Source organism: Coregonus clupeaformis, chromosome 24, assembly GCF_020615455.1.
Source record: "Coregonus clupeaformis isolate EN_2021a chromosome 24, ASM2061545v1, whole genome shotgun sequence".
NCBI lineage: Eukaryota > Metazoa > Chordata > Actinopteri > Salmoniformes > Salmonidae > Coregonus > Coregonus clupeaformis.
The window spans coordinates 48685295-48700488 of NC_059215.1; the positions used below are offsets into that span (position 1 = coordinate 48685295).

The window sequence follows — 15194 nt, forward strand, 5'->3', positions numbered from 1 at the left end:
CAGACAGACAGACAGACAGACAGACAGACAGACAGACAGACAGACAGACAGACAGACAGACAGACAGACAGACAGACAGACAGACAGACAGACAGACAGACACAGAGAGAGACAGAGAGACAGAGAGAGAGACACAGAGAGAGAGATACACAGAGAGAGAGATACACAGAGAGGAGAGAATTGCAGACTGACTTCATGTTAGGAAAGGCAGAACATTGAAATGTACCCTACCTAGATGTTCTAGATGCAAAGCAAACACCAAATGCTTTTTCACTAAAATGAGAGAGCACACTACAGTCCAGATAAGGCCACACATCCAGTTGCCAAAACGGCGACATGCAGAGTTCTCCACTCCATGCCGTTTTCTGTTTTTAAACAGAGTTTTTAGTTACTCTGGCTCTCACTGATTTCTTAATCCAAGGTTATGAAAGTTCAATGGATAGTTGTAGGCTACTAGCTTCTACTCTTGAAACTACTAACTAGGTATATATATATAACTAACTAACCAACTCTACTTATCACGATCAGGCCATCTTTACTATCGTCATTATAAAGTATGGATGACTCTGCAATGACTACGCTACACACACTGTGTGCTTCATATGTCAGTGTAACCCACAATAACCAAGTCACTGTTGGTACTCTGCCTTGTTGTCTGGGAGTTATCCCTTATGTGTTGTGTCAACTCACCGTCTCCACACATCTCGTTTTCAGTCCAAACACAGCCTATGGACATCTCAAATATATAGCAACAGACCATCCAGGAAGCTGTCCTATGCATGAATGGTTGGCCAGGGTTCAGGAGGTTGTCACGTTGTGTTGAGTTGCATGCGTTAATAGCTGAGGGACAAATGAAATAAGTGATGTCTGCAACTCTTGCTTATGGACAAACCTACAAACATGATATATACACACACACACACACACACAAACCTAGAGACGCATACTTGTTGAAGTAGAGTTTTGGTGGACACTGGACAGTGTGGTTCGGTAGAAGTGTCATTGAGGAGTGAGGACACTGTCTGTTAATTAAACCTAGTGAGGTGAAATGACCACAGAGAAACAGAGATATAAAAAGAGATGACATTGGTACATCACTGGTACATCACTGGTACATCACTGGTACATCACTGGTACATCACTGGTACATCACTGGTACATCACTGGTACGTCACTGGTACGTCACTGGTACATCACTGGTACATCACTGGTACATCACTGGTACATCACTGGTACGTCACTGATACATCAGTGTATTAAGGCTGAGTTGTTAGCTGGCCAGGGACGATGCTCTGTGTCCGACACTATACTGCTCCCAGCCTGTCGTGTGTGTGTGTGTGTGTGTGTGTGTGTGTGTGTGTGTGTGTGTGTGTGTGTGTGTGCGGTGTGTGTGGGTGTGTGTGTGTGGGTGTGGTGTCAGGTTGGGTGTGGTGACAACTAAAATAAAAGTCTATCCATGCAAGTGGACAATAAAGATCTATTCTGTTCCTGGGGTCTACTTTGGGCCCAGGACAGGTTTCCCTGTTTATTATCCTGGTGGAACCAGCCTGATCGCTGCCTTCACCATTCTGTTATCCTGGTGGAACCAGCCTGATCGCTGCCTTCACCATTCTGTTATCCTGGTGGAACCAGCCTGATCGCTGCCTTCACCATTCTGTTATCTTGGTGGAACCAGCCTGATCGCTGCCTTCACCATTCTGTTATCCTGGTGGAACCAGCCTGATCGCTGCCTTCACCATTCTGTTATCCTGGTGGAACCAGCCTGATCGCTGCCTTCACCATTCTGTTATCTTGGTGCAACCAGCCTGATCGCTGCCTTCACCATTCTGTTATCCTGGTGGAACCAGCCTGATCGCTGCCTTCACCATTCTGTTATCCTGGTGGAACCAGCCTGATCGCTGCCTTCACTATTCTGTTATCTTGGTGGAACCAGCCTGATCGCTGCCTTCACCATTCTGTTATCCTGGTGGAACCAGCCTGATCGCTGCCTTCACCATTCTGTTATCCTGGTGGAACCAGCCTGATCGCTGCCTTCACCATTCTGTTATCCTGGTGGAACCAGCCTGATCGTTGCCTTCACCATTCTGTTATCCTGGTGGAACCAGCCTGATCGCTGCCTTCACCATTCTGTTATCCTGGTAGAACCAGCCTGATCGCTGTCTTCACCATATTATTATCCTGGTGGAACCAGCCTGATCGCTGCCTTCACCATTCTGTTATCCTGGTAGAACCAGCTTGATCCCTGACTTCACCATTCTGTTATCCTGGTGGAACCATCCTGATCGCTGACTTCACCATTCTGTTATCCTGGTGGAACCAGCCTGATCGCTGCCTTCACCATTCTGTTATCCTGGTGGAACCAGCCTGATCGCTGCGTTCACCATTCTGTTATCCTGGTAGAACCAGCCTGATCGCTGCCTTCACCATTCTGTTATCCTGGTGGAACCAGCCTGATCGCTGCATTCACCATTCTGTTATCCTGGTGGAACCAGCCTGATTGCTGCATTCACCATTCTGTTATCCTGGTGCAACCAGCCTGATCGCTGCCTTCACCATTCTGTTATCTTGGTGGAACCAGCCTGATCGCTGCCTTCACCATTCTGTTATCCTGGTGGAACCAGCCTGATCGCTGCCTTCACCATTCTGTTATCCTGGTGGAACCAGCCTGATCGCTGCCTTCACCATTCTGTTATCCTGGTGCAACCAGCCTGATCGCTGCCTTCACCATTCTGTTATCCTGGTGGAACCAGCCTGATCGCTGCCTTCACCATTCTGTTATCCTGGTGGAACCAGCCTGATCGCTGCCTTCACCATTCTGTTAACTTGGTGTAACCAGCCTGATCGCTGCCTTTACCATTCTGTTATCCTGGTGGAACCAGCCATTTTATTCACTCCCTCCCTGTTCCAGTAATTTTCTTCAGTTTGGTGCCTAATGAATACAACCCTGTTTATCAGCTGCAGATCTTTATCCTCATGTCACTAGTCCCTGTAGATAATGACTGTATGGTCCCCTTCAGGTTGTTCCGCAGGCTCCCTGTAGATAATGACTGTATGGTCCCCTTCAGGTTGTTCTGCAGGCTCCCTGTAGATAATGACTGTATGGTCCCCTTCAGGTTGTTCCGCAGGCTCCCTGTAGATAATGACTGTATGGTCCCCTTCAGGTTGTTCCGCAGGCTCCCTGTAGATAATGACTGTATGGTCCCCTTCAGGTTGTTCCGCAGGCTCCCTGTAGATAATGACTGTATGGTCCCCTTCAGGTTGTTCCCGCAGGCTCCCTGTAGATAATGACTGTATGGTCCCCTTCAGGTTGTTCCGCAGGCTCCCTGTAGATAATGACTGTATGGTCCCCTTCAGGTTGTTCCGCAGGCTCCCTGTAGATAATGACTGTATGGTCCCCTTCAGGTTGTTCCGCAGGCTCCCTGTAGATAATGACTGTATGGTCCCCTTCAGGTTGTTCCGCAGGCTCCCTGTAGATAATGACTGTATGGTCCCCTTCAGGTTGTTTACAGTCATTGTGTGCATATGTTGAAAGACATAACAAACAGGAAACACAAGACAGATGATTAGCCTATCTACAGATCTGCTATCTTAATTTGATCACTCTGTTGTCGCAGATAATTTTCCTGTATTCAAGGTTTAAAAAGGCTTCTAAAGTTTGTAATTTCCACTTTGAAATATCAGACTTGATATTAGCCTAACGAAATATGCCTCAACCCCTACAAAAAAATTTCCATTCATTATAATCCACATAATTCACATTTCCTGTTGCTGCAGAATTATTTTGGCTGTACAAGATAAAATAGAGCCAGTGTCACTATCACTGCCACAGGAGTGCTCCTGGCTGGTACAGAGAACGTCTGGAGTCCAGCGTACTTCTGTAGGCTATCAGTGGTGATGTCACTACAAGGTTAATCACTGGTGATGTCACTACAAGGTTTATCACTGGTGATGTCACTACAAGGTTTTATAAGTATGTCCTCACTCTCTAAGCTTTCACAGGTTGCTCGACAGATCTGTACCTCCCAACAACATCTCACCCTCCCTGGCCGTCTGTTGCCCTCATTGACCCCTAGTTAAAACTATCCTTAATCTCTCTAATGTCCAACACCAACTGTGTATGCCTTTTCAGGCTGCGTGTCTTTCTGTCTGTCCACACTGGTCCGTTTGTGTGCGTGCGTGTGTGTGTGCGTGTGTGTGTGTGTGTGCGTGTGTGCGTGTGTGTGTGTGTGTGTGTGCGTGTGTGTGTGTGTGTGCGTGCGTGTGTGCGTGTGTGTGTGTGTGTGTGTGTGTGTGTGTGTGTGTGTGTGTGTGCGTGTGTGCGTGTGTGTGTGTGTGTGTGTGTGTGTGTGTGTGTGTGTGTGTGTGTGTGTGTGTGTGCGTGTGTGTGTGTGTGTGTGTGTACTTCCAAGAAGAAGCGTGTCAGTCCAGTCTGATCTCGTAACAGCAGAACAGAACGTGTCTACATAGTAGAGGATTAGGCGAAATCTCTTTATTTTCAAATCCACTCAATGGGAATGAATGAATGGTCAATGGGGTTTGTTTTACCATTCACTTTGATAACAAGTTCATATACAGTAACAAGCTCTGGTTTGGTCAAACACAATCTGATTATCTTTATAGCCTTGCTACATGTGAGTTTTCATGATATGATCAATAAGATTCAGTCACTATCTGATCAAGGTTTGTCGCGTCTACACATTGTATTAAAATGTCTCTTATCCTTCCCCTGTGTCCATATTGTGACCAGATTAGCTGTGCCTCCCTGTGTGCAAATTATTTGACAGACATTCTTTCAAAATAAGATTTATTTTAGGACGAGTCAATGGCGCTACCTGTCAATGATTTTAGAAGCCGATGATGGAAATGGTTAGACCATCCCAGATCTGTTTACACAATGCGTGCCTGACTACCTCCGGAGGTGGGCAGGGAGATCAGATCACAATGTGTATTTTAATCGTCTACACCTGTCTAAAAATGTGGGCACAATCAGAATGTGTCTTACTACATAATAATGTGATGTGAGTACCACATGACGGTACCCATGACACATCTACTTGTATGCAGAAGAGTTGGGGTAAATTTTAATTCCAGTTAAATTCAGAATTGAAAGGCATTGAAGAGAATTGGAATTTCAGTGCATTTATTAAATTGACTGCCGTTGAAGTGGAATTGACCCCAACCCTGATATGTAGGCTAGAAATCAAATGACGGAACATGTTCTATGTTGATACACATTGGAAACATTTGGGAAGACCTGCATTTGAACAAAACAAAAATCATGGTATAGAGAGAGAGAGCTAGCTAGCTAGCGGTGCTTCTGTCCCCAACCAAGGAGGGCCGACAGCAACACATAGATCTTCTGCACAGATTCTGTCAGACCAGGGCCCTGACAGTAAGACAAAAATAATGGTGTTCCAAAAAGGTCCAGTTGCCAGAACCACAAATATAAATTCCATCTAGACACCGTTGCCCTAGAGCACACAAAAAAAACTATACATACCTCGGCCTAAACATCAGTGCCACAGGTAACTTCCACAAGGCAGTGAATGATCTGAGAGACAAGGCAAGAAGAGCCTTCTATGCCATCAAAAGGAACATAAAATGCGACATACCAATTAGGATCTGGCTAAAAATACTTGAATCAGTTATAGAACCCATTGCCCCTTATGGTTGTGAGGTCTGGGGTCCGCTCACCAACCAAGAATTCACAAAATGGGACAAACACCAAATTGAGACTGCATGCAGAATTCTGCAAAATTATCCTCTGTGTACAATGTAAAACACCAAATAATGCATGCAGAGCAGAATTAGGCCGATATCCGCTAATTATCAAAATCCAGAAAAGAGCTGTTAAATTCTAACGAAAGGAAGTGATTCCCAAACTTCCATAACAAAGCCATCATACAGAGAGAAACCTGGAGAAGAGTCCCTAAGCAAGCTGGTCCCGGGGCTCTGTTCACAAACACAAACAGACCCCACAGAGCCCCAGGACAGCAACACAATTAGACCCAACCAAATCATGAGAAAACAAAATGATAATAACTTGACACATTGGAAAGAATTAACAAAAAACCGGAGCAAACCAGACTGCTATTTGGACTTACACAGAGAGTACACAGTGGCAGAATACCTGACCACTGGTGACTGACCCAAAATGAAGGAAAGCTTATGACATCCACTAGGGCTGTATTTATGACATCCACTAGGGCTGTATTTATGACATCCACTAGGGCTGTATTTATGACATCCACTAGGGCTGTATTTATGACATCCACTAGGGCTGTATTTATGACATCCACTAGGGCTGTATTTAGTAGAGCTGGGAATTGCCAGGGATCTGTGGTCCTCTGTAGCTCAATTGGTAGAGCATGGCTTTTGTAACGACAGGGTAGTGGGTTCGATCCCCGGGACCACCCATACGTAAAAATGTATGCACACATGACTGGAAGTCGCTTTGGATAAAAGCGTCTGCTAAATGGCATATTATTATTATTATTATCTCACGATACGAAATTGGCACCATACTTAGGTGCCGATACGATATGTATTGTGATTCTCATGATTCTACATTTACATTTTACATTTACGTCATTTAGCAGACGCTGTTATCCAGAGCGACTCACAAATTGGTGCATTCACCTTATAGCCAGTGGGATAACTACTTTACAATTATAAAAAAAATAAAAAAAAAATCTATGTTTTAAATTTGTATTTTTTTTGGGTGGGGGGGGGGGTAGAAGGATTACTTTATCCTATCCCAGGTGTTCCTTAAAGAGGTGGGGTTTCAAATGTCTCCGGAAGGTGGTGAGTGACTCCGCTGTCCTGGCGTCGTGAGGGAGCTTGTTCCACCATTGGGGTGCCAGAGCAGCGAACAGTTTTGACTGGGCTGAGCGGGAACTGTGCTTCAGCAGAGGTAGGGGAGCCAGCAGGCCAGAGGTGGATGAACGCAATGCCCTCGTTTGGGTGTAGGGACTGATCAGAGCCTGAAGGTACGGAGGTGCCGTTCCCCTCACAGCTCCGTAGGCAAGCACTATGGTCTTGTAGCAGATGCGAGCTTCAACTGGAAGCCAGTGTAGTGTGCGGAGGAGCGGGGGTGACGTGAGAGAACTTGGGAAGGTTGAACACCAGACGGGCTGCGGCATTCTGGATGAGTTGTAGGGGTTTAATGGCACAGGCAGGGAGCCCAGCCAACAGCGAGTTGCAGTAATCCAGACGGGAGATGACAAGTGCCTGGATTAGGACCTGTGCCGCTTCCTGTGTAAGGCAGGGTTGTACTCTCCGAATGTTGTAGAGCATGAACCTACAGGATCGGGTCACCGCCTTGATGTTAGCGGAGAACGACAGGGTGTTGTCCAGGGTCACGCCAAGGCTCTTCGCACTCTGGGAGGAGGACACAACGGAGTTGTCAACCGTGATGGCGAGATCATGGAACGGGCAGTCCTTCCCCGGGAGGAAGAGCAGCTCCGTCTTGCCAAGGTTCAGCTTGAGGTGGTGATCCGTCATCCATACTGATATGTCTGCCAGACATGCAGAGATGCGATTCACCACCTGGTTATCAGAAGGGGGAAAGGAGAAGATTAGTTGTGTGTCGTCTGCATAGCAATGATAGGAGAGGCCATGTGAGGATATGACAGAGCCAAGTGACTTGGTGTATAGCGAGAATAGGAGAGGGCCTAGAACTGAGCCCTGGGGGACACCAGTGGTGAGAGCACGTGGTGCGGAGACAGCTTCTCGCCACGCCACTTGGCAGGAGCGACCGGTCATGTAGGACGCAATCCAAGAGTGAGCCGCACCGGAGATGCCCAGCTCGGAGAGGGTGGAGAGGAGGATCTGATGGTTCACAGTATCAAAGGCAGCAGACAGGTCTAGAAGGACAAGAGCAGAGGAGAGAGAGTTAGCTTTAGCAGTGCGGAGAGCCTCCGTGACACAGAGAAGAGCAGTCTCAGTTGAATGACCAGTCTTGAAACCTGACTGGTTTGGATCAAGAAGGTCATTCTGAGAGAGATAGCAAGAGAGTTGGCTAAAGACGGCACGCTCAATAGTTTTGGAGAGAAAAGAAAGAAGGGATACTGGTCTGTAGTTGTTGACATCAGAGGGATCGAGTGTTGGTTTTTTGAGAAGGGGTGCAACTCTCGCTCTCTTGAAGACGGAAGGGACATATCCAGCGGTCAAGGATGAGTTGATCAGCGAGGTGAGGTAGGGGAGAAGGTCACCGGAGATGGTCTGGAGAAGAGAGGAGGGGATAGGGTCAAGCGGGCAGGTTGTTGGGCGGCCGGCCGCCACAAGTCGCAAGATTTTATCTGGAGAGAGAGGGGAGAAAGAAGTCAAAGCATAGGGTAGGGCAGTGTGAGCAGGACCAGCAGTGTAATTTGACTTAACAAACGAGGATCGGATGTCGTCAACCTTCTTTTCAAAATGGTTGACGAAGTCATCCACAGAGAGGGAGGAGGGAGGGGGAGGAGGATTCAGCAGGGAGGAGAAGGTGGCAAAGAGCTTCCTAGGGTTAGAGGCAGATGCTTGGAATTTAGAGTGGTAGAAAGTGGCCTTAGCAGCATAAACAGATGAAGAAAATGTAGAGAGGAGGGAGTGAAAAGATGCCAGGTCCGCAGGGAGTCTAGTTTTCCTCCATTTCCGCTCGGCTGCCCGGAGCCCTGTTCTGTGAGCTCGCAATGAGTCATCAAGCCACGGAGCTGGAGGGGAGGACCGAGCCGGCCGGGAGGATAGGGGAGAGTATTGCGATTGGAGACTGTGATTTTATTGTGATTTGATGTTCCAAACATATTGCTCAACATACAGTGCCTTCAGAAAGTATTCACACCCCTTTACTTTTTCCACATTTTGTTGTACAGCTTGAATGTGTGTTACTGGCCTTCACACAATACCCCATAATGTCAAAGTGGAATTATGTTTTTATAATTTTTTACAAATTAATAAAAAATTAAAAGATGAAATGTCTTGAGTAGATAAGTATTCAACCCTTTGTTATGGCAAGCCTAAATACGTTTAGGAGTAAACATTTTGCTTAACAAGTCACGTAATAAGTTGCATGGACTCTGTGTGCAATAATAGTGTTTACAATTTTTTTATGACTACCTCATCTCTGTACCCCACATATACAATTTTCTGTAAGGTCCCTCAGTCGAGCAGTGAATTTCAAACACAGATTCAACCACAAAGACCAGGGAGGTTTTCCAATGCCTCGTAAAAGAAGGGCACCTATTGGTAGATGGGTTAAAAAAAATATCCCTTTGAGCATAGTTAAGTAGATGGTAGATGAAAAACGACAATAAAAAAAGCAAACATTGAATATCCCTTTGAGCATCGTGAAGTTATTAATTACACTTTGGATGGTGTATCAATACACCCAGTCACTACAAAGACACAGGCCTCCTTCTGAACTCAGTTGCCGGAGTGGAAGGAAACTGCTCAGGGACTTAAACATGAGGCCAATGGTGACTTTAAAACGGTTACAGAGTTTAATGGCTGTGATAGGAGAAAACTGAGGATCGATCAACAACATTGTAGTTACTCCACAATACTAACCTAATTGACAGAGTGGAAAGAAGGAAGCCTGTACAGAATAAAAATATTCCAAAACATGCATCCTGTTTGCAATAAGGCACTAAGGTAAAACCGTGGCAAAGAAATGAACTTTATATCCTAAATACAAAGTGTTATGTTTGGGGCAAATCCAACACAACGCATCATTGAGTACCACTCTTCATATTTTCAAGCATGGTGGTGGCTGCCTCATGTTATGGGTATGCTTGTCATTTTATATAAAAAGAAACCTGGTTGTTTGCATTCCAACAGACACTGGGAGACAAATTCACCTTTCAGCAGGACAATAACCTAAAACACAAGGCCAAATATACACTGGAGTTGCTTACTAAGATGACATTGAATGATCCTGAGTGGCCTAGTTACAGTTTTGACTTAAATCGGCTTGAAAATCTATGGCAAGACTTGAAAATGTCTGTCTAGCAATGATCAACAACTAACTTGACAGAGCTTGAAGAATTTTAAAAAGAATATTGTGCAAATATTGTGCAATCCAGGTGTGCAAAGCTCTTAGAGACTTACCCAGAAAGACTCACAGCTGTAATCGCTGCCAAAAATTATTTTTAACATGTATTGACTCAGGGGGGTGAATACCTATGTTTGATATTTCTGTATTTCATTTTCAATAAATTTCCTAAAATGTCTAAAAACATGTTTTCACTTTGTCATTATGGGGTATTGTCTTTTAGATGGGTGAGAATTGTTTTAATTTAATCCATTTTCAATTCAGGCTGTAACACAACAAAATCTAGAATAAATCAAGGGGTATGAATACTTTCTGAAGGCACTGACAATCGAGAGCATGACAAAATTAGTTTTTTGAAATAAAAGTGATGAAAACAAATTGGCTCCCTAATTTAAAAAAAAAACAAAATGGAGAACTAGCTATAAAGGAAACATACTGGAGTTTTGGTGCAAAAATAATATTGCGATATTGTCAAAACGATACGATACGATATATCGTCAAAAATAATATCCCGATATGCAACTGTATACATTTTTCCCCCCCCATCGCTAATGTCCAACCCAGAACCAAATGTCACATGCATGCTGTGGCCAGATACTCTTATTTATTTAACAGTCTGTCATGAGGGACTATGTCCAAAGTGACCAAGATTAATTCAAAATGTGAACGATTTGGAGTGAATATGGAACATAAGCAGTGGTACTCTCACACCTCTGGGTGACTAGCTGTGAAGTATGTCATGTTTAGGAACATGTTTCTATACAGTGCCTTCGAAAAGTATTCAGACCACTTGTCTTTTTCCACATTTTGTTATGTTACAGCCTTATTCTAAAATGGATTAAAGAAAAAGAAAAAAATCCTCAGCAATCTACACACAATACCCCATAATGACAAAGTGAAAACAGGTTTTTAGACTCTTTTGCAAGTGTATTATAAATTAAAACAGAAAAAAAACGTATTTACATAAGTATTCAGACCCTTTGCTATGAGACTCGAAATTCAGCTCAGGTGCATCCTGTTTCCATGGATTTATTCTTCAGATGTTTCTACAACTTGATTAGAGTCCACCTGTGGTAAATTCAATTGATTGGACATGATTTGGAAAGACACACACCTGTCTATGTAAGGTCCCACAGTTGACACTGCATGTCAGAGCAAAAACCAAGCCATGAGGTCAAGGCAATTGTCCGTAGAGTTCCGAGACAAGATTGTGTCGAGGCACAGATCTGGGGAAGGGTACCAAAACATTTCTGCAGCATTGAAGATCCCCAAGAACACAGTGGCCTCCATCATTCTTAAATAGAAGAAGTGTGGAACCACCAAGACTCTTCCTAGAGCTGGCCACCCGGCCAAACTGAGCAATCGGGGGAGAAGGGCCTTGGTAAGGGAGGTGACCAAGAACCCGATGGTCACTCTGACAGAGTTCGAGAGTTCCTCTGTGGAGATGGGAGAAACTTCCAGAAGGACAACCATCTCTGCAGCACTCCACCAATCAGGCCTTTATGTTAGAGTGGCCAGACGGAAGCCACTCCTCAGTAAAAGGCACATGACAGCCCACTTGGAGTTTGCCAAAAGGCACCTAAAGACTCTCAGACCATGAGAAACAAGATCTCTGGTCTGATGAAACTCTTTGGCCTGAATGCCAAGCGTCACGTCTGGAGGAAACCTGACACCATCCCGAGTGGCGCAGCGGTCTAAGGCACTGCATCTCAGTGCTCGAGGCGTCATTACAGACCCCCTGGTTCGATTCCAAGCTGTATCACAACCAACCGTGATTGGGAGTCCCATAGGGTGGCGCGCAATTGGCCCAGCGTCGTCCGGGTTTGGCCGGTGTAGGCCGTCATTGTAAATAAGAATTTGTTCTTAACTGACTTGCCTAGTTAAATAAAGGTAAAATAAAAAATAAAATAAATGGTGGTGACAGCATCATGCTGTGGGGATGTTTTTCAGCAGCATGGACTGGGAGACTAGTCAGGATTGAGGCATCTTGAGGCAAAGATGAACGGAGCAAAGTACAGAGAGATCCTTGATGAAAACCTGCTCCAGAGCGCTCAGGACCTCAGACTGGGGGTGAAGGTTCACCTTCCAACAGGACAACAACCCTAAGCACACAGGCAAGACAATGCAGGAGTGGTTTCGGGACAAGTCTCTGAATGTCCTTGAGTGGCCCAGCCAGAGCCTGGACTTGAACCCAATCCAACATATCTGGAGAGACCTGAAAATAGCTGTGTAGCGACGCTCCCCATCCAACCTGACAGAGCTTGAGAGGATCTGCAGAGAAGAACGGGAGAAACTCCCCAAATACATTTGTGCCAAGCTTGTAGTGTCATACCCAAGAAGACTCGATGCTGTAATCGCTGCCAAAGGTGCTTCAACAAAGTACTGAGTAAAGGGTCTGAATACTTATGTAAATGTGGTATTTCAGTTAAAAAATGTAAATAATTAGCAAAAATGTCCAAAAAACTGTTTTTGCTTTGTCATTATGGGGTATTGTGTGTAGATTGATGAGGGGGGTAAAAACCAATTGAAACAATTTTAGAATAAGGCTGTAACGTAACAAAATGTGGAAAAAGTCAAGGGGTATGAATACGGTACTTTCCGACGGCATTGTATGTACTGTAGGTATGACAATGATCTAGGGCTCGACTACCCAACCCTGTTCCTGGAGAGATACTGTCCTGTAGGTTTTAACTCCAACCCTGTTCCTGGAGAGATACTGTCCTGTAGGTTTTAACGCCAACCCTGTTCCTGGAGAGATACTGTCATGTAGGTTTTAACGCCAACCCTGTTCCTGGAGAGATACTGTCCTGTAGGTTTTAACGCCAACCCTGTTCCTGGAGAGATACTGTCCTGTAGGTTTTAACTCCAATCTTATTCCTGGAGAGATACTGTCCTGTAGGTTTTAACTCCAACCCTGTTGCTGGAGAGATACTGTCCTGTAGGTTTTAACGCCAACCCTGTTCCTGGAGAGATACTGTCCTGTAGGTTTTAACGCCAACCCTGTTCCTGGAGAGATACTGTCCTGTAGGTTTTAACTCCAACCCTGTTGCTGGAGAGATACTGTCCTGTAGGTTTTAACTCCAACCCTGTTCCCAGAGAGCTACCGTCCTGTAGGTTTTAACTCAAACCCTCATCTAGCGCACCTGATTCTAATAATTAGCTGATTGATCAGCTGAATCAGGTTAGTTACAACTGGGGTTGGATGGAAAACCTACAGTAGGGAAGCTCTCCAGGAACAGGGTTGGGAGAGTGCTGATCTAGGGTTCACAGTCCAGTTGAAATGTAAGGTTGACCTGTAGCCATAGAACTCCATATATCTGATCCCCATTAAACACTGTATCAGGTCTACATAAAAATCCATAGTTGGGAATTCTATGTCACATACTGTATCTCTGACCCACCACAGGCTCACTGACTGTATCTCTGACCCACCACAGGCTCACTGACTGTATCTCTGACCCACCACAGGCTCACTGACTATCTCTGACCCACCACAGGCTCACTGACTATCTCTGACCCACCACAGGCTCACTGACTATCTCTGACCCACCACAGGCTCACTGACTATCTCTGACCCACCACAGACTCACTGACTATCTCTGACCCACCACAGGCTCACTGACTATCTCTGACCCACCACAGGCTCACTGAAAAAAAGTTTCCACCATTAATGTCAACTGAAGAGTAACTCATGCCTCAAGCTTCTTTTTCTTTTTCTTTCTTTCTTTCTTTCTTTCTTCAGATCCAGTTTGCTAACGCAGAGGATAAACAGGAGTTTCAGAAGTACCCCACTAAGGCCGGCCGGCGCTCCCTCTCTCGCTCCATCTCCCAGTCCTCAACAGATAGCTACAGCTCAGGTACATACCACACACACTAGGGGTGGGCGATATCCCGATTTTCATACCGTTTCTGTACCACACCGGGGTATACAGTATTACCGAATGTGCACTATTTAAAAATACTCACAGAAAACAATTTAGGCAAGAGGGGATGTTTCTGCTGTGTCTTGACATCTAGCCACCTAGCTAGCAAGTTAGCAAACCAAATGCATAGCTGGAGCACAGAGATGGATGTAATTTATTTGACACATCTTAGATTTCTTATAGTTTATACTTAACTTATAGTTTATGAGCAGTGGCGTAGCACGGTATTGAAAATCATACCGTCAGTATTTCGAAATACATTACATGTACGTCATTTAGCAGACGCTCTTATCCAGAGCGACTTACAAATTGGTGCATTCACCTTATGATAGCCAGTGGGATAACCACTTTACAGTTATTTTTTTATTTATTTTTTTGAGTATATTTGTAATTTTCATTTGTTTTATATATTATACTTTTTTGTGTGTGTGTGTGTGTGTGGGGGGGGGGGGGGTAGAAGGATTACTTTTATACTAATAAAAACGAAATACCCCCGGTATATGGTATAAACGGTATATCGGCCAAACCTAACACACACACGACTACAGCACTAGGTGCTGGTGATTACCAAGGTAGCAAAATTCCTCAATTATGGATCATCCATCTATTACTAACTGAGAATCCTTCTATTGTTCAACTGATATAAAAGACCATGTTAAGTTGCTAACTACACAGTCTTCTGTTGACTGGTATACCAGAAATCAACACAGACACACTTTTGAGGAAGATCTACCGATCTACAGTTAATTTTTAATGATTGTCTCATTCTATCTCACGTCGTAGCTCTGACCATAGAGATACAATATACAGTGGGGGAAAAAAGTATTTAGTCAGCCACCAATTGTGCAAGTTCTCCCACTTAAAAAAGATGAGAGGCCTGTAATTTTCATCATAGGTACACTTCAACTATGACAGACAAATGAGAAAAAAAATCCATAAAATCACATTGTAGGATTTTTTATGAATTTATTTGCAAATTATGGTGGAAAATAAGTATTTGGTCAATAACAAAAGTTTCTCAATACTTTGTTATATACACTTTGTTGGCAATGACACAGGTCAAACGTTTTCTGTAAGTCTTCACAAGGTTTTCACACACTGTTGCTGGTATTTTGGCCCATTCCTCCATGCAGATCTCCTCTAGAGCAGTGATGTTTTGGGGCTGTTGCTGGGCAACACAGACTTTCAACTCCCTCCAAAGATTTTCTATGGGGTTGAGATCTGGAGACTGGCTAGGCCACTCC

General features: G+C 44.6%; 1 protein-coding gene across 3 annotated transcripts in view; it reads left to right on the forward strand.

Moving 5' to 3' along the window:
• LOC121537716 (S-adenosylhomocysteine hydrolase-like protein 1) overlaps window positions 1-15194 on the forward strand; it is a 57775-nt gene that overhangs the window by 26326 nt on the left and 16255 nt on the right. For all 3 annotated transcript variants that reach the window (XM_045207296.1, XM_045207297.1, XM_045207298.1), the window contains exon 2: window positions 13770-13884. In XM_045207296.1, coding sequence (XP_045063231.1) covers window positions 13770-13884 — 115 coding nt within the window. The remainder of the gene's footprint in view (window positions 1-13769; window positions 13885-15194) is intronic.